We start from the raw sequence: 23,151 nt of genomic DNA on the forward strand, positions 1-23,151 counted from the left end.
AATTTAATAAATGGACATAACAAATTCCTTTCTTTATTCTCATTTATAAAGATGATAAAAAAGTTTGAACAATAATCACAACATAACACATAATAAGTGAATCTCCTAATCAACCAAAAAAAAAAAGGATGTCTTTGTAGTTGAAAAAATAGGGTGGTGGTTGGCTTTAGACATTGGACTTTCTAACCTAAACTGTTTCTCTACACTACAACTTCCAATATCAGAGCTGTTAATTCACTTGATTACACATAGTCTATGATGTAGAAATCTCACAAATCACAAATATAATCAAATACCAAAAATAATTACTATAGATTTAGAATATCTCGTTGCAAATAATGATGTCAGATTTTTACATCAATCAAAACTGAATTTTCTCGAGAAGCATATTTCGAAAATTAAAAAAAAAGAAAAATTATTATTCGCAGAAAAAGAAGAGAAGGGAATCTATTGTTACAGTATAGATTATATAGAAAGGAAAATAAAATAGGTAAATAAATTTCCTTTTATAATTGCGCTTTAGATTGCGGTTGTACCACGGCTCTGCGCTTGCTTTTAAGAACTTGCCGGTACTAAATTTCATATACTCCAATTAAAAGCTGGCTCGATACCCCAAATATTTCATTTTCATTTTATTTTATTTTCATAAAATACTAATCATACATTATATATAAAAAAAAACATATCATTATTTTTTTTAAAATAGACTAGAATTTTATTTTTCTTCTTCTTGTTCAATTATTATGACACTCTCGTGTTCCTAATCTCCTCTCTCTCTCTCTATCTCTATCTCTCTTTCTTCTCTGCTTACAAAATCTTTAAAGATTTCATTTTTTCACGCTAAAGATTATTAAAAGAGTCGGTTTTAATGAAGAGGGAGCACAACCACCGTGAATTATCCACCGGAGAAGGTGGGAGCTCATCAATGACGATGAAGGAAGAAGCTGCCGGAGTTGACGAGCTTTTGGTGGTTTTAGGTTACAAGGTTCGTTCTTCCGACATGGCTGACGTGGCGCACAAGCTTGAACAGTTAGAGATGGTTCTTGGTGGTGATGGTGTCTCGAATCTTTCTGATGAAACTGTTCATTACAACCCTTCTGATCTCTCCGGTTGGGTCGAAAGCATGCTCTCGGATCTTGACCCGACCCGGACTCAAGGGAAACCTGACTCGGAGTACGATCTGAGAGCTATCCCTGGGTCAGCAGTGTACCCACGTGAAGAGCACGTGAGCCGTCGGAGCAAGAGGACGAGAGTTGAATCGGAGATGAGCACCACGCGCTCTGTGGTGGTTATGGATTCTCAAGAAACTGGAGTGCGTTTGGTCCACGCGCTTTTAGCTTGCGCTGAAGCTGTCCAACAAAACAACCTGAAGTTAGCCGACGCGCTCGTGAAGCACGTGGGGTTACTCGCGACGTCTCAAGCTGGTGCGATGAGGAAGGTCGCGACTTACTTCGCTGAAGGGCTAGCGAGGAGGATTTACCGGATTTACCCTCGTGATGATGACGTTGCTTTGTCGGATACATTACAGATTCACTTCTACGAGTCTTGTCCGTATCTCAAGTTCGCTCACTTCACGGCGAATCAAGCGATACTTGAGGCTTTTGCTTCGGCTGACAAGGTTCATGTTATTGATTTAGGGCTTAATCATGGTTTACAATGGCCGCCTTTGATTCAAGCTCTTGCTGTTCGTCCTAATGGTCCACCGGATTTTCGGTTAACCGGTATCGGTTCTTCGTTAACCGAAATTCAAGAAGTTGGTTGGAAACTTGGTCAGCTTGCGAGTAATATTGGTGTCAATTTCGAGTTTAAGAGCATTGCTTTGAATAATTTGTCCGATCTTAAACCGGAAATGCTAGACACTAGACCCGGTTTAGAATCTGTCGCGGTTAACTCGGTTTTTGAGCTCCATCGCCTCTTAGCTCAGCCCGGTTCGATTGATAAGTTTATATCCACGATTAGATCAATCCGACCGGATATCATGACTGTAGTCGAGCAAGAAGCAAACCACAATGGTACGGTTTTCGTCGACCGGTTCACGGAATCCTTACATTACTACTCAAGCCTATTTGACTCGCTCGAAGGCCCCCCGAGCCAAGACCGAGTAATGTCGGAGTTGTTCTTGGGACGGCAGATACTAAACCTTGTGGCCTGTGAAGGTGAAGACCGGGTGGAAAGGCACGAATCACTAAACCAGTGGAGAAACCGGTTCGGTTCGGGAGGATTTAAACCAGTTAATATTGGTTCGAACGCATATAAGCAAGCGAGCATGTTGTTGGCACTTCATGCTGGAGTTGATGGTTACAATGTGGAGGAGAATGAAGGTTGTTTGTTGCTTGGATGGCAAACTCGACCGCTTATTGCAGCATCTGCGTGGCAGATCAATCGTGTGGAATGAATAAATAATGGGAATGTGGTGGACATTGTGCTATATACTTTATTGCATTGCTGATTATATAAAAAAAAAAGTCCCACGTTTCCCAAATTTTTATGAATACTAAATTTTTGTTCACGAGATTTTGACCTCGCACAAAGTCTATTTGAGGTCAGGCCAGTAAGATTTGATCGTTTTCATTCGAAAGTCAAAAAGAATTTTTTTTATTTATTAATTTATTTGTTTGACTATATATATATATATAATATATTTGGATCCGTGCTACACCAAAGATTGAAATACATTTCATTATTTGTAAAATATTATATATGTAATTGTTTATAATATTATTTGGATGCAATTCATGCAAACAATTTTTATAGTAAATATCACTTATGGAATGTAAATCTATTATGTAAGTCTTATATTGTTAATTTTAATTCGTGCTAGAATATATAAAATTATTAACCTGTGCTAGAGTGTATTCAGCAGCTTCCGTGCTAGAGTATGTAAATATTTAACCCGTGTTAGAGTATGTAAGTCTTAAAATTATAATATAAATAAAAAAAATTCACAGCACAGATCCTAATTTTTATTGAACGTTGTGGTTTATCAATAAAATCTGTGAAAAATAAATTTGTAATATTGTGTTTAAAAATCTTTGGAAACAATTTGATATAGGACTAAAATCTTCCGAAAATACAGTTTAGAATATTCATGATTTTATTTGTTACCATTAATATATCAATTATCAATTTGGAATATTCCTAATTAAGGTTGCACCCAATATTTAGGTATAACCGATTAATATATGAATTAATCTATAACCTATTTGTAACAATTTGTAACCATTTATTAAAAATAGAAAGTCTACAAAAACTATGTTGTGTACTTCCGTTTTATTAAAAATGGGATATATACATATTATTGATTTATTTCATCTTTCGTTTTTGATAAAATTACAATTTACTGAAGGGATGAACTTTTTATTCGGATCTAAAATTTGATTTGTTGCGCTCCATAAATTATAATATTTGTAGAAGATAAAATATCTATATATGACTAGTAAAATCTTGGGTTGAGATATTTGATTTTAAAATATGGATATTTAATGATCTGTTATATATATTTAAAAAGAGTTTTTAAATGTTTGTTCATATAACATATATAATGTTTTACATAAAAACCAAGTTTATTTATTTATTATTTTATTTTTTTAACATCTTAAAAACTTTAGTGATATGAAACAGAGTATAAAATATTATCAATGAGATTACAGATACAACCAATGAATTGTGTAACGAATAAACGATAAAGCAAATTACGCTCCGCATTCCTAGTCAAAAACTTAAATCCTATTCGTGTTTTCGGGCAATTTGGTGTGACTTTCTTGCTTGGGATTCATCCTTTTTTACTGTTGAAATACTGATAATGCATTCGAAAATCATAGGCATCGATCCATCTGTTACATTGCAAAACCTTCCAGTTGGTCGAAACTCTCATGTAGAAAGAGATGTCATTGATCTTGGTTGCACTTAAAACCCATTTTTGTTGATATGGTATAAACCATCTTCTGATTGTCCTTCTATTGGCCTCCAACTCCTCTTCAATATATTGCTTCCATGGTGGTTTACGTGTCAGTCGATGATTACATTTCAAATCTGAAGGGATTTGTGTTAGTCTTCGGTACGCCCACAAAAGAACATACTGACGCCCGGGAAAAATCGCATAACTAAAATCATGTGTTAGTATGAACAAACGCACGACCAACTAGACCAGAAAACTCTCGGCGAAATCGCCGGACATTGAAACACAACGGTTGATTCGAATCCACCGGTGACGAAACATATATCGTGAGTACAAGAACCGATAGAGAAAAAGTGAACAACCGAAAGAAACCATTAGAGATCCACTGGAAAACAGTGAGATACCCCTTTGGCGTGATGACAAAAACAATTCCATCATCATCGGTAAGCGTTCTAGAATAAAAACCTAAACAACAATATCAGAAAAGAAATAGGGAAGAAGGAAGAAAACCAGCCGATGCCGGAGATACCAACGTCAGCCAGAGATGCAGAACTGTCGGTGATTGATTTAAGAAAATGGTTATTGATTATCGCCCCTCTTCGTGTGAGAGAGAAGAGTTTTTTCGGTTTCAAGTTTATTTATATATAATTTAAAAGAATCATATGCCTCTCGATACATAGCGTTCAACCCGCAAAGATACATATAATATACATACAATGTTTTGTAATATTAATTGTTTTGTTTTGTTTTAGTTAATATTAATTGATTCAAATCCGAATATCTAAAATTCCAGAATATATATCCGTATCTGTCAAGTTACATTAGAAAGTCAGCATAAAGTCGCACAGATAGGCAAAGAGAGCTTGTTGAAACCAGATATATATAATTATATATATAAAGGAAGAGTACTCATAAGTTTTTATAATTTTTTGTAGATCAAATGCGGTTAGTCTTTAGACCATTTAAAAATTTCTCATTAAGGATAAAAATATAAATAAACCTTAACTAATAAAAAAATTCAAATAATTATAAGTTTCCAAAAAAAATAATTCACTTCATCTCTAATTATGAACGAAAATTAGTAATTAATATTTTAAAATTGTTAACTAAGCAAACTTAAAAAACTAAAATATGATATTATATGTAACGCCCGTGTCCTAAATAATCTTCTTATAATTAAAAGAGAAGTACAAATTGGAGAATGTCCAAAATCCCTGATCTATTTACTCAAATTGTCATTCAATTATTAATAAAGGAAACACTTTATTGAAATTAAGAAGGACAAAATTGACTAAAAAAACACAATAAATCAATTTTATCTGTAGGATCCGCGTCTTTATCCGAATACCCACCCATCATCAATTCGTCACTAATGACTTGGGTATTGTTTATTTATTTTGGGCTTCGGTATCGTTTGACAATATTAGTATACATATTGGGCCTTACTTATCTGCAAAAATACAATTATTCTAATTAGTCGATAGGTGGTTTTAAGGGCATAAGATTAAATATATAAATCAGTTCATATCAATTTACGCAAAATCATTGAAATTTGTAATATTAAATCTCCAATCAACTTATTATCAGGATCTCAATTAACTAATTCTATAATAGCATAATTTCTAAAAAAATGCAAATAAAGATCGAACATTCCTAATTTGATATCATAAAATCAAAACAAATTTGAATACTAAGATTTCGTACTTTCCATTCAAGATTATCACAACTCAATCACTACGAAGCCCTATGTTACCAACTTCAGTATAAATAGATATATTCTATAGTCATTCTAATCTCATCACATCAATCAATTTCGAAAACTCAATAGCAAAACTCAAAGTCCTTTTAGTATAATGGCGCAAGCAATTGCTTATCTTAATGATGTAATGCCCTACAAGACATCCTGGAGAGTGCAAGTCCGAGTCCTTCACTTTTGGAAAACTTACACCACCGCTTTTGGAGTGACCTTTGACATGGTCCTCACAGACGTACATGTAAGATAAATTGCAACCTTTTCCTCATCTACATGTCCAATATCAAATCATAACTAAACATTATTTCAGGGAACAAAAATACATGCTTCTGTTAAGAATGATTGTATGACTCCTTTCGAAAAGTATATGGTGCCTGGTGAATGGAAAAACATTCAGCACTTTGGATTGGTTTATGCAGCAGATCAATTTAGACCAACAAGCCACTATTACAAAATGGATTTCCTGGCTCAAACCATTGTCACATGGATTAATCCACTGTCTGATGACCACTACCTGTCTCTGACTACTTTCAAAGACGTGGAGACTGGTGGTCTAAATGCAAACATTTTAATCGGTAACATATACATTCATTCTCATGGTTAGTCTTATTATTATAACTAGAATATGATTCTATTTTAAAAATTGTAGACATTGTTGGACAAGTTGTCAATGTGGGTGAAATGGAGACCATTGATGTCAATAGTATGCCAACCAAGAAGATTGATTTCCAACTAAGAGATGAACTGTAAACTACAAACTTTTATATTATTTTTCAAACAAACTGTGTGTATTATTTATCTGAATATATATTACTAACATCAATAATAAAACTTTCATGTTCTTTTCATTTCTGTCAAACGTAATCCAGATGTTTACTAACTCCTTCTCATCCAAAAATACTTAAAATGAGTGACCAAATTAATTATTTGTCACATAAGAGTTTCGTAATAAACCTTAATACTGCCCAGTACAATTTCTTCAGAATCAGTTCTTCATCATCTCTCAAAATCAATTGCAAAAACTGGAAAACAAAGAGTCGTTACAAAGGAAAATAATATAGATCTACATGGAACTAAAAAAGAAATTACAAGCCACTTACAGAAACATTGAATTCAATTACGAATTAGGCAATTCCAGTTCATGTTTCCTTAAATAGATTAATTAGAACTAGATATTGCCCAAAAAAGCATCGAGCAAATCTATTATGCTCAATAAAAATCTGGAGGCAATAAGTATGCTTTCCTCGACATCTTAGCAGATATAGTGAGAGTATGTAAGGATGTAGAGAATAATTGAATGGAACAACTGATTATTGACTAAAAAACTGATTATTGACTAAAAAGAGAAGATTTTGGATGACAGATGCGACGGAAAGCAACAAGAAAAAAGTTGTTGTTTGCAATTTTCCTTTTACCAGCAAACTTATTTAATAAACATTTTTAGTTTCACCATTAAAATCTGTATTCTTAGTAGGCCCAAATAAGCCCAGCTATATTGTCCATACGTTAGAATATTCAAACATTGACATTTTATTAATACATAATAGGTTTTTCAAATATATAAAAAAAACATATTAAAACGATTACGTAATGCAAAATTTTATTTGGTTGAATAAATTAATATATATTTACAATCATATTAAAAATATGAAACCTCAAACTTTTCTATTTGGCCGATAGTTTATTTTCAAAGAAAAAGGAATATAATCAATAGCAAATGGATTTCAGCTTAAGGTATCTGAAAAAAAACAACCAAATAACGAATTTTCAGAGTTGTATCACTATTTAAAACCCGTAAAAACACCGTGTACACACAACTTCATTACTAAATAAATAAATAAACCAATGTTTATTACTAATAATAAAAATATTCAAAATATAAAATTTTACAATTCACACTACTGATGTGTCATATATATTAGAAAGCCAATTTTACATAATATTTACACTTTATTTTAAAACTATATTAAAAAACAACTATAACTTAATATTATTAAAAAATTACTACTACACATTTCCAATATATATATATTTTTTAAAATTGGTACTTACAACTAAATAAAACTTCTATAAAAATTTATGTAATCTATATACATATAAGTAGAGCATAATTTAATTAATATATATTAAATTATATCAAAAATATCCAGCGGTATACCGCGGGTTAAAATCTAGTTAATATGTAATATTGGAGTTTATATTGGAAATTGAAGTGAATTAGGTTTAATTATTGTTGGTTTATAAAACTGGTAAATTTACTAATTAAACCAAAGAAATGGGTTCATTAACTATTGATTTAGCTAATTTCTTGTTTAATTTTAAATTAAACCAAAGAGCTCTATTTTGTTTCTATAAGCCTCGATGTCTCCTCTCTGTTTTGTGTGTTTCTCTTTGTTGTTACTGCTCAAAGAGAAAGAGACAGTTAGAGAGACTTGGTCGTTGGGCGTGAAGGAAAGGAGAAGAGAGGAACCCCGACTTTGGTGTGTAAGGCAAGGGAGACAGAACTGTTTGGGTTTGGGAGAAAAATGATTCGACTGTTTAAATCATTTCCTAAGGTAATGGTTTCCGGAATAGTTGTACCTAAGCCTTTTTCGTAGTTCTTCCTTTATATAGAAGTGAATATGGGTTTAAACTCCGTGAGTTATTGACAATTTTGTTAGATACAGTTTTTCAGACGTTCTGGGACCATTGGGGTTGTAACTGAGATCGTGGTCTTGTCTGCTACTAGATCGCTAAAAGATTTTGTGGGAAGGTCTGGGCTAGCTTTTCACCGAAGAGATTTGATGTTTAACGGCTGGTTTTAGTTTTAGGGTTTCGTCTTTGAGAATGTCGTTTTCTGTTATTTCTGTCAATTTTGCTTCAAGGTTGTTTTGGTTGTGTGGCTTCGTGTAGGGCATTGTTGGGCTGATGCAGATGCGAGGAGAGTTTCTCCTGTTTGTGTTTGTTGTTCGAATCATCTTTTTAAGGTAAGTGCGTGACCATGAGCTTATTTGAGCGATTTGGTTGTATGACTTGTTTTGTGTGATGATGTGTAGGTGTGGTGAATATGTTATTGGGTGTTCTATTCAATGACTGGTTTGTTATGTTTTATTTGTGGTTATACTCTTGATTTGCTTATGTGTGTAGCTCGTATATGGAAGGATCGCCTCACTGAGTATTTCTGGTAATACTCATGCATTTCATTGTGTTTGTGGTGCAAGTAATGTGTGACGTGGAATCATGGCAATGAAAAAGAGGATGATATAGGGTCTCGGTTGTTGTGTTGATGTTATGTTATTATTGTTGGAACCTGGTTAGAAGCTTGCTGGTTATGTTAGGTAGTTTATATGTTTCCATTGTGAATGATGATGGTTGGTTTATGCTAATTGGAGTTGAAGATATTGGTTTATTGTTTGGGTTGTAATTATATATTATGAGATATTTAATTATATTATATTATATTTTAAATAAAAAACAGGTCGGATTGTTTCACTATACCATATGATTTACTGTTAATTATTATATCTGAAAAATTATGTTAAGATTTTAAATTATAATTTTCCTATCATCTTTCTTTGATTTCAATTGAAAATTACTTTAAATTATCACATAATACATATGATTAATAAATATGTAGATTTTTTCTACATATTTTGTAATTTGAATTATTTAAATGGAGATATTACTCAATCTATGAAGAAAAAATAGTGTGTTCAATAGCAATGATGGGTTGATAAAATTAAATTTAATCGGATTGATAAATTAATAAGTTTTATTTCCTCATAATTACAATATTATAATTACTAATTTGAAGTATTTCACAAAATAATGACGGAAATACAATAAACACAAAATATAAAACTATATTATACATCAAAAAAAATCAAATACGCTAACCTTCTAAAATAATAGAGAATTTGTTAGAAATCCTTTTTGATGTACCCATTTTCAAAAATACCCTTTATTGAATATTTTCATTTTAACCCTATTTTTAATAATTACAATATGTTAAATTAGTTTTTTAATTTTTTTTTAGGTTTGGATTCTCTATTTTACATTTATGTTATAGTTTTTAGGGGGTAGGGTTTAGTATTTGGAGTTTTTAGAATTTAGTCATTTAATATATTAAAAAGTCGTATTTTTGAAAATAGACACCATGGAAGGATATTTTAATAAGTGACATAGAAAAATGGTATTTTTGAAAATCCTCCAAAATAATTAGTATAATGGAGTCATTATATAATTGCTGCTGGGGTATAATCTGACAAGCATATGAACTAAAAAGCGCTTTTAAAACTATACACAGACAATTATTTCACTATATCTAAAATTTAAACTCTACTAGTATGAACTAAATCAAATTCACACTGATAACTATATTATACTAATAAAATTACCAAATCTACAATTATCAATATACTACTATACATCAAATATTAATCTACCAATAGTTGTTATGACTTCATGTTTTTTTTCTTAATATTTTAATTTTACTGCTATTCTATTTTAGACAATTATTTGGTTTTAACTGAACATTCAATTCTTTTATATGACTACCTGTTTAATTATATTCTCAAATAATATATAGTTTCAAAAAAACTAAATTCAATTACACAGTCGTGTGTCTCTACGTTCTATTTGTTTTATCCTACTATTACTTGATTTCTTTATTTCATAACATACATGTCAAATACAAAAAATGTATATATATTTACCAAATAACTGTTATATTAAAAGCTGGTCCAATTGATGTCCATTTTATGTTTCACAACAAAGACAATCATTTGAATCATGCATGATATAGCTGATTGTTATTTGTTGGTTGTGGGTTGTGACATGAATCAAATGCTGTAATCCGTCTATGAGTTTATCACAAAAAAATGGCAGTTTAACTCAATATGTTTTGTGCATTCATGAAAACATTAAGTTAAAAGCTCTATTGTAACATCCCGGATTTTAAACGGTGTTATTGTGGATCCTAATTCAGCCCATAAAGGACCAAGAAGAGTTAAGTCACAAAAACGACAAGGGTTATTGTGTGTAATGGTGTTAACGTGGATGCACTCATATCGCCGCCCTTGTTTTGTCGAGAGAAGAGAGTTTGTAAACCCTAATCCTAAGTCTCTCTCAACGTCGGAGTTCACCATCATCACCGTCTTTCTCATGTGGTTGTCATTGCCATTGTTGAGAAGAAGAGAAAGAGGTCACAGAGATTTGTTGTGCGCCACCGTCGATCACCACCGTTGGTGAGCAAGCCATCGTATATCACTGGAGTTGCTACCATGTGTTAGCCGCTGTCACTGGAGATGTCAGCCGCTGTCACTGGAGATGTCAGCCACTGTCACCGAAAGCAGCCGTAGCCCATCGTCGAGGCCATTATAGGTAAGGAAACCTAGATTTGTTTTATAACTTGGGCTGGAAGTTACAGACTGTGTAGACCTAATCCTTCATTTGTTGCTTGCTTGTGATGTATGTTGTTGAACCATGGGGAAGTAGCCACCGTGTGACTAAACCGTCACGTCGAACCGTCAAGGATTGGCTGAGAGTGAACGGCGAGCGAGGTAAACGGCTAAGCTAACACTCGTGTATGTTGTTGTTGTGGTTTGTTGTGTTGATTATTGAACCGGGAGCATAAACCAACTAAACCGGAAATAGTTTGTGTAATTAAGGTCCATTACCGAACTCAATTATGTGGGTACGTGAAAAGTGTGGTGTTGTGCGATCATGTATAATATGGGGTAATTATATTGGTTTGGTTTAATTATTAAATTGTGGTTGATCGATTTAATTAAGGAGCACAAACTCAAACAAAGAAATGTTAAACCGGGGCATGCGTTTGGATTTGGTTTAATGGAATAATCATGGATTATTTAATGGATTGTTATCATCTAAATCATTGCAGACCGAGGTTGTTGTTAAGACGGATTATATTGTTACAAGTGCTAAGTCGAAGATGCGATTCATGTGGCTAAGGTGAGGACTAGTTGGTGTCTTCTACATATTCAGATGTGTTTGGATAGTTACTTAGTTTAAGTTTAAGCTGAATATATCTATATGTTACATAGTATATAAGTAATGTATATTTGGATGAGTGTATATCTTATTTATACATATATAATTATATATTTATTATATTATATAAGAACTAGTATAAATATGAGATTAGAAAATGATTGTGTGTTGATTGATATTGATATGGTTGGGTGAATGCATGTTGTTGTGGTAAAATGTGCTTGTGTGTGAGGAGATAGGTGCCAGTGGCACGTAGATGCGGTGAGCCGCAGGGAGTCATGCAAGGAGAGATCCTTGTAGTTGTGTGGTGGTCTACGGGCGCGGAATGCGAGTAGATCAGGATTGGCTGACGAGCCAACGCGTTGATATGCGTGTAAGAAGTGCGAGAAGCACGAGGAATCCGGATATGCAAGTGAAAATGTGCAGGAAGAAGTGCGAAAGCATGAGGAATCCGGTAATGCACGGGTATGGGCGTGAATGCATGTTGTTTCATGGGACGTACGTAGTTCCATTTGTGTGATGTGTGTGTATGTTTGGGTGTCATAGGATTTAGGACACAGTGATTGCTGCTTGGCTTAGGTTTAGACTTGGTTATTGTCTAAGCGTGTTTGGGTGTGGAGACTTCGGGAGCCCTGAGGCTTTCCCTCACTGAGTAATTATCAATTGCCCATTCCTCTCTCTTTTGCAAGTTGGTTAAGTTAAGAGTTCGTTTACATTTTCTAGCTGGTGGTTTTTCATTTAAAGAGCGTTTTGGGCCGGCGAGGGAGTCAACACATTGTCCGGACCGTATGACGGGTCTGGGTGTTACATCTATGATATGGTTGTCTTGTCCCAAAAGAAGTCGCAGCCCGTAAAGGTTTAATCTAAATATCATAGAATAAGTGATACAGCCATATTAGCCAAAACCATGTATTGTGGAACTAGGAGATTTCCTTTAGACTTCAATAGATTAGAGAGTCAACCATGAAGATACATAAGCATGTAAACATGTCTTTAGGAATCAGAGTTACATGTGATCCAAATAGTTACATATTATTATTTATTTAAGATAATGATGTGATTAACCATTGACTTGAGTTATTTTCTTCCTTTTAAAATTCTTGATTTAGTAAGCTTTTTTAAAACATATATTTAGACTGGAAGTTTAACAAGAAAAGATATCCTAGAGAAGTCTGCCTTTGATTCGAGTTTTACAGAGGATGTGAAGAAATGGTAAGGCCTATACTAGTGTGGCATGCTAGGCTGATACTTAGGGTCTGAATGGTGACTGTGGTCGGGGCTGCCAAATCCATCAGCGGTTTAGTCCTCTTTAAACATAAGGCGGACAACAAACCGCTGCAGACCAATTTTATTTGTACGTAAAAATAGTCCATAGTTGGTCTGCAACGATTTTTTTTCTGTTTTCTTTAGACCAGACTACTGCAGACTAAACTTAATGAATGGTAAATAAAAAGAGGTCTAATCCACTGACGGATTTGTCCATCCTGACAGCCGTCACCATTCAAACCTTAACTAGAAAGGCTACATTTTATAGAAATTTTTTTTTTGGTGTTTCAAATATAAAAAATAATTTTCAAAAGATAGAAACACTAGAATGAGCTAGCCTAAAGTTAAAGTTTCTTTTCAGTGATTATGATTTTTGATGATGATTGGGCATAATGCCGTCAAAGAGAGGTAGCAAATCTGCTTATCCGAGGGTGAACCGAGTAAAAGATGCACAAGCTTCTAGGGCACCCACCATTATGAATAGCAAATGCAGCAACTCACGTAGAGATGAAAGAGCTTTGGACATGATGTAACAACATACTATGCCAATAATCATGTTTTAAAGCTTATACATCTCTTCGCGAGTTGTTTTGTTGTTGCCTGAGCTATATATATAGATGTTATTCTTATATAAGTGTGATCCTTGCCCAGCAGTTTGGTGCATTCTCCATTGGGTCTATTTTCGGGCATGCATAAATTTTTCATCTTTATACATATATATTTTTCTAAGCCTTCATTTTGAAACTCTATGTCCCTCTAAACTAGACAACCAATGATGGAGCCGACTTTTTAATACTAATTTTGGTTTAAGAAAAGCTATTGTATATGTTTACTTATTTTTTAGCATCTATTGAAGCAAGTCAATATGTGACTAGTGAAACCATTTGGGACGAATGCATGTAAAGCAAACTTTTCACCCACCTCCATGTAGTTTTTGTTTGACAGATTCAGATTCTAAACCTGTATTGCATATTTTCTAATTTCCAATTATATTTATAAAAGGATATGTACTTCACATGCATTAATCAATGTTTGTTTGTTTGTTTGTTACTAATGTGTGTTAGGAGAAATAATTGGATGCCACAAAATTATTTTAATCAATACATGTATATGTTAAGTTTGTAAGAGATTCCAATAGTGAATTAGTTTTCCCTAAACATGAGAACTCTGTCGAAAAATCCTAAAATAAAATAATTCGATGCCACAATATATATTATTTTAATCCAAATTAACATTAATAGTTTAGGTTTTGTAGATACGGGAAATTTACTAAATATTGACTTAAATATTAAGTCAATGGACCGACTTGGACTTGAATAACCGAAATAACGATAACCGGGTCTGTATATTATCGAGGTATGTTCCCATTATAGTATATTTTATAAACTTAATTAGTGTTTTAGTACAAATACTATTTATAATTGGCAAAATAGGTGATAGAGTGTTTGTGTTCTGAGTGTGTGTGTGAGATAAGAGAGTTATGTAGGACCCATTTGTCAGATTGAAAAATTGTGATAATTACTTAAATAATTGTTAACATAATTTTTTTTAGAAAACTTTTCAGATACAAAAAAAATATAGATTTTTTTCTTTACAATTTGATATGTATTTTGTTTAATAATTATTAAATATATTATATACATCTTTTGTGCGTTTGTACACATTATTAGGTGTACGAATGTCTGTACACTTTATTGAATGTACAAATATCTAAACACCTTATTAAGTATACAAATGTTTCTACACACTATTAATTGTATAAATATAATGTATACACTTAATAATGTGTACAGACATCTGTACACTTAATAATATGTACGGATACAAAATTTGTAAAAAGTATTTAACATTATCAAATAAAATCAGCAGAAAAAATACATATCAAATTATAAAGAAAAAATATAGATTTTTATATATATCTGATTTGTTTTAAAAAAAAAAAATCATATTACCAAAATATTTAAATAAATAGATATGATAGGGTGTGATGACAAAAATAAAATAAAAACAAAAAATTATATTTTTCCTTATTTCTCTCTCACCCACATACACCATCTCATTTCTCTTTCTCTCTCACAATTTTATCTCACAAACATTTTATTTCACAAGTGGGATCCTAACTATTTCGCCAATTATGAATAGTACATGTACTACATTTCTAATTAAGTTTGGAAAATATACTAAAATGCCAATAATCTTGTACAATAACCAGATTGATTACCCTAAACCAGAGTTCTCCACGGATGTTCTAGCATCGGTCAGTGTTTTTTTTCTCATAGTTTTGAAGAAAAAATATCAAAGTTGACAAATATATATGATAAAATATTTTTCTTATGAACAAAGATAATATCAAAATATTTCGAAAAATATCTAAATCTAATCTAATCAAATTATATATATTTTTTCAATTTCTTTATAAACTTAAAATCCATATGCACCGTCGTATTACACCCTTATAAATAAAGATCTATTACCTACGTTGAATCTCTTACAAACTACTTTCAATCTTATTGTCAAGTCCCCAAACTTACTCGATGTTGATGCCTGGAAGAGAGAAGCACAAAGAGAGATCCTTGCCGGAACCGCAAACACAACGACCATCTGTATGGGGAACATATTATATATAATTAATAATTCTAAATTTAGATAATAATAAATATTAAATAAAACCAATTATAAATACTTTTAGTATATTTTTAAAATATGAAATTCAAGAAGACATCAATTTTTTTTTCTTTTTTGACATAGACACCAATTTTTTTGGTTTCTAAATATACTCTAATACATATTTCATATAAAATTGTTTATTTGGTCAGTTATAAATCTCAATAAACATGTAATTTATCCATATAAGTATGATTTGAATTTACATTTCTAAAATATCACAAAAAATTAAACTCTATATAAAATTAATAACAAAGAAGACAATAAAATGTTTACTAAGTTACTCATTTTATTAACATTTTTAATTCCAATGTAATCTTCTTTACAGTTTAAAATGATGATTTTTTTTTTTGAAAGTTCAAATGGAATTAGAAAGAGAAAATAAGAATTGAATAAACATAATTTGATAGACAATAAAATGGAACAAGAAATATGTACGAATCATAACAAAGAATAAAAACATGCAGGAAAGAAAATACTAAGAAAGAAAATGAAACGTGGTAACTGATAAACAAAAAGGAAAAAAAAACAAAGAAATAAGTTACAAATGTGGGCATCAAAACCAATCTCGTTTAACCAAATGAGCTAGATGATAATAATAACAATAACCAGTGGCCCCAAGACACTGTAGATCGCCCCAGCTTCTTCTTTACTTGATAACTTGTCTTCTCCTTCAACAAGACTTCCTTTCCGCCAGGTTATAAGTTTGAACCAAACGATGTGAACCTCATTTAAATACTACTTGGACGAAAACACTACTTTGAAGGAAATAATTACTCATTTCTCAACTTTGTGATAACATCTACGAGTCCAATCCAGAACAACTCTCAGGTTTGTCTCCGTATATATATATATATACTTTTTATTTCTTAATTTAGGTTTCTTTATTAATTTATATTTTTCCTATTAGGGCAAAAAAAAAAATATATATATATATATATATATATATATTTGGAAATAGTGGAATATGAGAAGGGTAATGATATGAAAATGGTTCTTTATATCGGAGAGGAACAAGATTTGTAAAGGTGGCAAAAAGCATAAACGTGGAGACAATGGCGGATATTGGCACGCAACAGTTGCTACCAAGATGATTGACGATGGAGGCCTCGTTGGTTACAAAACCGCAGTAGCAAACTACGTGGGGAAACAACCAAGTGGCGTAAAAACTGATTGGTTGGTGCATGAATACTGGGTTGATGAGTCTTCTGCTGATGACGAAAAGGTATGTATGCGTTTCTTGGTTCCCAAGTTATTAATTTTTATTTTATTTTATTGTAATTTTTTTTTTTTTTTTGGTGCGTGTAGGACTATGCTTTAATTGTGCAAGATCTATCCGAGTCCACAAGCTATAAACAAGAAGAAAGCAGAAGAAGAGGAGAATGAGAAGCAGAAGCAAGCATTAGAAGAGGATGTTGAGAAGCAGTCTTGTACTATCGACTCTCATCAACCACATCAACCGCAGCAGTTTCCGCAAGCCCCGTTGGATTGTTATCAACCGCAGCCTTGTGATTCGGCGTATCATCAGCGGCAGTTTTGGCCAGGCCCGTTAGATTCTTATCAACCGCAACCTCATCATATTGCGTATGAACAACTTATATTCCAGCCAGCCCCACTAGATTCTTACCAAGCACAGCCTCATGATATTGAGTATCAGCAACTACAATATCGCATGATGACGACGCTAAAGGAAGAAAATGGTCTCGCTACTCTACATCAACAACTACAACAACAGATGAATCCTTCTCCTCCGCAAGGTCAATATATATTGAAGAACTGGGATGGCGATGACCCAAGAAGACTTGTTAACAACATCGGCGTATATATATCAAACGTTTGATATGTCTAACGATGAAAGATTCTTTGACATCGATGAATTATTCAATAATGAGGAAGAACATGCTGTCGCTACTGAGCAGCAACAACAACAACAACATCAAAGTACAACAGCGATATGTATGGTTTCCACATTGAAAACTTGAACTCGTTAAACACTATGTGTTGTTTAGGCTTCTTTAATTGTTTCTTTTATTTGATTACAAATGAGAGATCGATCATCTTTAGAAAGACAGTAGCTTACCTGATCAAATGAGCGGTTGGTAGTGACTACGTGTTCTTAAGAGAAACACAAAAAATATAACGAATATAAGAAGCTGAGATTGAGTGCTATTATACGAAAATCATATTTAAAACCCATAAAACCTCGTTAAGAGTTTTTTTAAGAATGTTACATGTGTTTTGTCTCCGGCGTATCTGTGATTGGAAACAATAAGAGAACATGTNTTTTTTTTTTTTTTTTTTTTTTTTTTTTTTTTTTTTTTTTTTTTTTTTTTTGTCAACAAAAGATCAACTCAAACAAGCCTATTGAGAGGGAAGTTGTTTACAAATAAATTTGATATAGAGATGTACGCGCTTGGCGTGTCAAAGAATCCGCACTTACATTAGCATTTCTAGAAACTAAATATACATCAAGGTACATCAAGAGAAAGAAGAAAATTCTTCCCTATCAATCTTGATGTCGTCAAGGTACGCCGAGAACGCTGGCCATTCGGAAGGAAAAGACACAATCTTCACCAAATCTGAACAGTCTGTATAGAAAGCCACCTCTCTGAAATCATGGCCGATCATGCAGCGCATCGCCCAAAGGAACGCTTCAGCTTCAACATGTAATGGAGATAAACTTCGTCAGAGATTCTTGGCTCCCAAAATCGGCGACGCAGTCTGGAGCGAGGTACAACACCATCCAGCATCTGCAAAGGGATGAACTGCTTTCCAAGATCCATCGATAAAGCAACGAGATCCCGAGACTGAGCATATCCGGATGAAGAGATAAAGCAACGATATCCCGCAACATGAGCCCCAAGATTCTGCTGCCCTAAAAAGTGATCAACATTTGCATACTGTGAATCCGTCGGGAAGGAAATTGACCCCACCGGCACGTGTGCTAGAGCCCAAACCTGACGGGCCGGAGGACAAACAAAAAGTGCATGGTTTACTGTTTCCGCATCCGCACCGCACTGTACACATCCTAAATCACAAGCAATACCCGTCGTCCCAAATTTGCCGAAACCGAGATACATCCAGATAAAACCTGCCACATAAAATGTTGAATTTTAGGAGGGCAACAGACCCTCCAAATACTAGCGAGGAGGGAGGTAATTTCCGGGCCAGAACCAGTGGTCACAAAGGTCCGAGGTACATCAGTACGTGTAGTGTGATTGCCTGATTTTACTGTATACATCCCAGTTTTCGTGAAATGCCAACCGAAAGGATCATCCTTTTGGTTACCATCCAATGGTACAACCCTTATCAATGCAACATCTAGTGGATCAAAATGCTCATTAAGCATATCCATACGCCAAGTGTTTGTCTGTCGATCAATTAACTGATTCATTTGAAGAGAAGGGTCCTTTACCAGGCCCTTACTTAAAGCTGGTCTCGGGAATTGAGCTGGTACCCAAAGATCAGACCATATGGAAATGGTGTCCCTGGAGCCAACCCGTTTAATAAATCCTTTATTAACCAGAGAGCGAGCGGAACATATACTCCTTCATCCATACGAGGGAGAGTATGACCTAATTGGATCCAACAGATGCGTATTCTTATAGTACCTACTTTTATAAACTCTGGCAAACAGTGAGTCTGGAACGTCAATCAGACGCCATAGTTGCTTGGCCAGTAAGGCCGAATTAAAATCATCCACATTCCTAAAACCGAGTCCACCTAGCTGTTTACTAACACATATTTTTTCCTAGGCATGCCAATGCATGCCCCCCGACTGACAATTAGTACTCCACCAAAAATTTGCCACTGCACTGGTAAGTTTTGATGTAATTGTTTTTGGTAACCGAAAACAAGACATCACGAACGTCGGAACAGCAGTAGCAACAGATTTAATCATCACTTTCCTTCTCCCTTTCGAAAGCAAATTTTCTGTCCAACCATTCGTCCGACTCTAGGCCTGGGCATTTTAACCGAATCTGAAACCCGAACCCGAACCCGACCCAAAATAGGCAGTTCGGTTCGGATTCTGATAGTACTAAATACCCGATCGGATTTAGTTTCTTTGAAATTCGGATATCCGATCGGGTTCAGGTAATACCCGAAATAAATACAAAAATGCATCTAAGTGGGTTTGAACCCAGTACCTTAGGCATTTACAAGTGTATCATAAACCATTTTGCCACCTTAGTTTTATGTCATAGTATGAAAACGTTAATTATTTATATATATATATATAATTATGTATTCTAAAATTGATTTATTATTTTTCTTTCTCAATCAACAGAACCCATAATTGTTTTATTTTTTTTATTAACCAGATCAATTTTACTAAAAACATGACAAGCAGATCTACAAAAAAAAAGATAGTTTGTGGGGTTTGAAGAGTGAGTGAGGTTGGAAGATAAATATGAATCATATCATATAATTTGCTATAAATATTAGATTTGGTAGGGAATTTGAAGGATTTAATTTTTGAAGTAGTGACTATGGATAAACAAATATAGGGTTTTTTGCTGAAAAAGAGAGATGAAGATGGAGACAAGAAGAGGAAGATAGAAATAAGAAAGTATTTTGTTCTCTTTTTTTTTTTCACGACAGACTTTTTTTTTTTTTATGACTTCGGGTAATCCAAACCTGACCCGAACCCGACCCGATATTAGAAAATACCAGATCATGTTTTATATCTCTACATCCGAAAATCCGAAAACCCGAACATCTGAACCCGAATCCGATCGGATACCCGAATGCCCAGGCCTATCCGACTCGGAATCCGTTCTCGGACAAATGAGAAGACCTTGGTTTTATCCCCACCCAAACTTTCGGGTAAACCCATATATGACCCCATACCACCCAAAGTTGTGATCCTGAGAACATCCTGGAGCTCTACCTTTGTCAGCTCATCAATTTTGTGACCAAACTGTACCGAGGACTTGGATTTCTTTTTTGGCCCGAAACAGATTCATACTGTTGTAGGATATCCAAAATAACCCGACATTGTTCTCTGTCCGCCTTACAGAAAAAGACTATCATCGACAAACAACAAATGCGTAATAGGCGGGCATTTATTCGCCACTTTTATCCATGTAATAAGCTTATTCCTCTCTACTCTCCTTATATTAGCAATTAAAACCTCTATGCATAAAATGAACAAATAAGGAGATAAAGGGTCACCTTGTCGTAACCCCCTCTCTGGAACTATCAAACCCTTTGGCTGGCCATTGAGAAGAATTTTATACTCAACCGAAGTGACACAAAACATTATCCATGAAACCCATGACTCTGCAAACCCCATCTTCCGTAACAAAGCTGCCACAAAATCCCACTTGACCCTATCGTATGCCTTGCTCATGTCAGTTTTTATGGCCATAAATTTCCCTTTGCAAGACGGGTTTGTGCGTAAGCCATGAAACATCTCTTGAGCAATAAGGATATTATCTGAGATCAACCGACCAGGAACAAATGCCGATTGAGTCTCAGAAATAAGACCAGGTAAAACCTTTTTAAGCCGCTGGCACAATATCTTAGAAATAATCTTATATCCAACGTTACACAGGCTAATCAGACGTAATTCTGCCATTCGAGTTGGCTTGGCCACCTTTGGAATAAGGCAAATATGAGTTCGATTTAGGCCCTTGCCAAAGACTCCCTCCACAAAAAACCTATTAACCAAACCGACCAGGTCCGTCTTAACTATACTCCATGCTTTTTGGTAAAACAAAGCTCTCATTCCGTCTGGACCAGGGGCTTTATCCGGATGCATCATAAATAAGGCTGACTTGACCTCAGCCTCTGTTGCGGGACCTGTGAGCCGCTCATTATCCTCGGCCGTAATAACTGTATTGACCTCCCTTAGGATCTCCTCAAAAATCTACCGGGTTTGTTGTAGTAAACTCATCCTCAAAATACGATACCGCAGTATTACAAATATCCACATCCTCGGTCGACCAGGTGTCATCCTTAGTAAACAAACCAGTAATCCGATTACGAGTGCGTCACTGCTTTGTTAGGGCATGAAAATACTTCGAATTTTTATCCCCCAATCTCATCCATTTATTTCGAGTCTTTTGATACTAGTAAATCTCTTCATCCCCATACGCCTGATGTAAACGATTCTAAAGATCCGAGATAGTAGATGGAGGAATTGAATCATCCGCCAGAGCCACATCTAACTGCCGTTTTAAATACTCAATGGTTTCCCTACTGAATGGAACTTGGGATTTACGCCACTGAGAGATTGCCTTTCGACAATTCACAATTTTATGCACGAAATTATCCGAACCCTGGTCCAAATCCCCGTCCCACCCCGATGTAATCACATCCATCAGCCCCGCCTTACCAATCCTGCGGCGGTCAAACATAAAACTCCTTTTCCCCCGCGGCCTTTTAGCACCAATATTAACCACTAGAGGCTTATGATCAGAGGCTATCATCGGCAAATACTCTGACACAGCGTCCGAGAACAAATCATGCCAATCCTCATTCCCTAAAGACCTGTCTAACCGACAACGTATAGGTTTTTTATCACGCCAACCCCTCCAAGACAAACAATCACCAAGATAGGGAAACTCCAAAAAGCCACAGTCCTGAATCATTCCATTAAAAGAAAGAAAAGATGAAGGATGACGTAACTTCCCACCACGCTTTTCATGGTTCCCTGTCAGCTCATTAAAGTCACAAACCACAAACCAAGGAGTGGACCGAATGGAACTAATTCTTAGGAGACGTTCCCAAACCAAATCCCGATTCTTAGGGACTGGATCACCATAAACGAAAGTTAAATGAATTATCCGACCTTTGAAGACCGCTTCAATGTCAATTAATCTGTTAGACTCAAATAAAATTGAGACCTGAAAATCATCTTGATTATAAAAAAGAGCCATACCACCACTACAACCAATATGATCGATTGTTTTTTTAAATTCTTATATTCAAAATGACAAACAAACTTTTCCAAAATAATAGAAGGTTGTTTGGTTTTCATAAGGAATAAAAAATCTGGCCGATGTTTGGTCCATAAATCCCGAAGGTTACCAATTGTTGCCTTATTACCCAGGCCTTAACAATTCTAACTCACAATATTCATGGAACAAGTATAAGATTATGGGGGTAAAAACACAAAAGTTCACCTGCTCCCACCCTTGAGAAGATGACAAAATAAAAAAGCTCAAAGACCGGTTGCACAATACCCATTATTACAATGCATCCCCAAAAACCCAGGGGACTATAAATATGATAGTGGGGCATTTTTACATTATAATCAATACAAGAGACTCAAAAAACAGGCCACCCAAAATACATGGGACATCCGTAACCCCACATACCGAATAATACCGACCAGAAAAAAATCATCTGGCAACTAAAGGCCTTACCAAACGAAGATAGAAACATACTTAGGTGATAAACACCCTTTAATGTCGAGAATAAGATCAGCAGGCCTAAAAAGAGCCCAAAACTCGACCCCATATAAGAATAGCAACCAAATGTTGAATTAAACCATAATAAGCCCAACGCGGGAACAAGAAGAGGAGAGAAACGGTGCACCAAGAAAAGGGCCAACAAGGATTTATTATTACTC

At 34.4% G+C, this 23,151-nt stretch overlaps 2 protein-coding genes across 2 annotated transcripts; both read left to right on the forward strand.

Moving 5' to 3' along the window:
* LOC104701227 (DELLA protein RGL1-like) lies at positions 553–2,564 on the forward strand. Its single transcript, XM_010416877.2, has one exon. It carries the CDS (start codon positions 869–871, stop codon positions 2,393–2,395), a length of 1,527 nt encoding a protein of 508 aa, XP_010415179.1. The 5' UTR covers positions 553–868; the 3' UTR covers positions 2,396–2,564.
* Positions 16,663–17,412, forward strand: LOC104704655 (putative mediator of RNA polymerase II transcription subunit 12). The gene is made up of 2 exons (XM_010420703.1): positions 16,663–16,797; positions 16,903–17,412. Exons 1-2 carry the CDS (start codon positions 16,663–16,665, stop codon positions 17,410–17,412), a joined length of 645 nt encoding a protein of 214 aa, XP_010419005.1.

The sequence above is a fragment of the Camelina sativa genome, chromosome 7, assembly GCF_000633955.1.
Source record: "Camelina sativa cultivar DH55 chromosome 7, Cs, whole genome shotgun sequence".
NCBI classification, from domain to species: domain Eukaryota; kingdom Viridiplantae; phylum Streptophyta; class Magnoliopsida; order Brassicales; family Brassicaceae; genus Camelina; species Camelina sativa.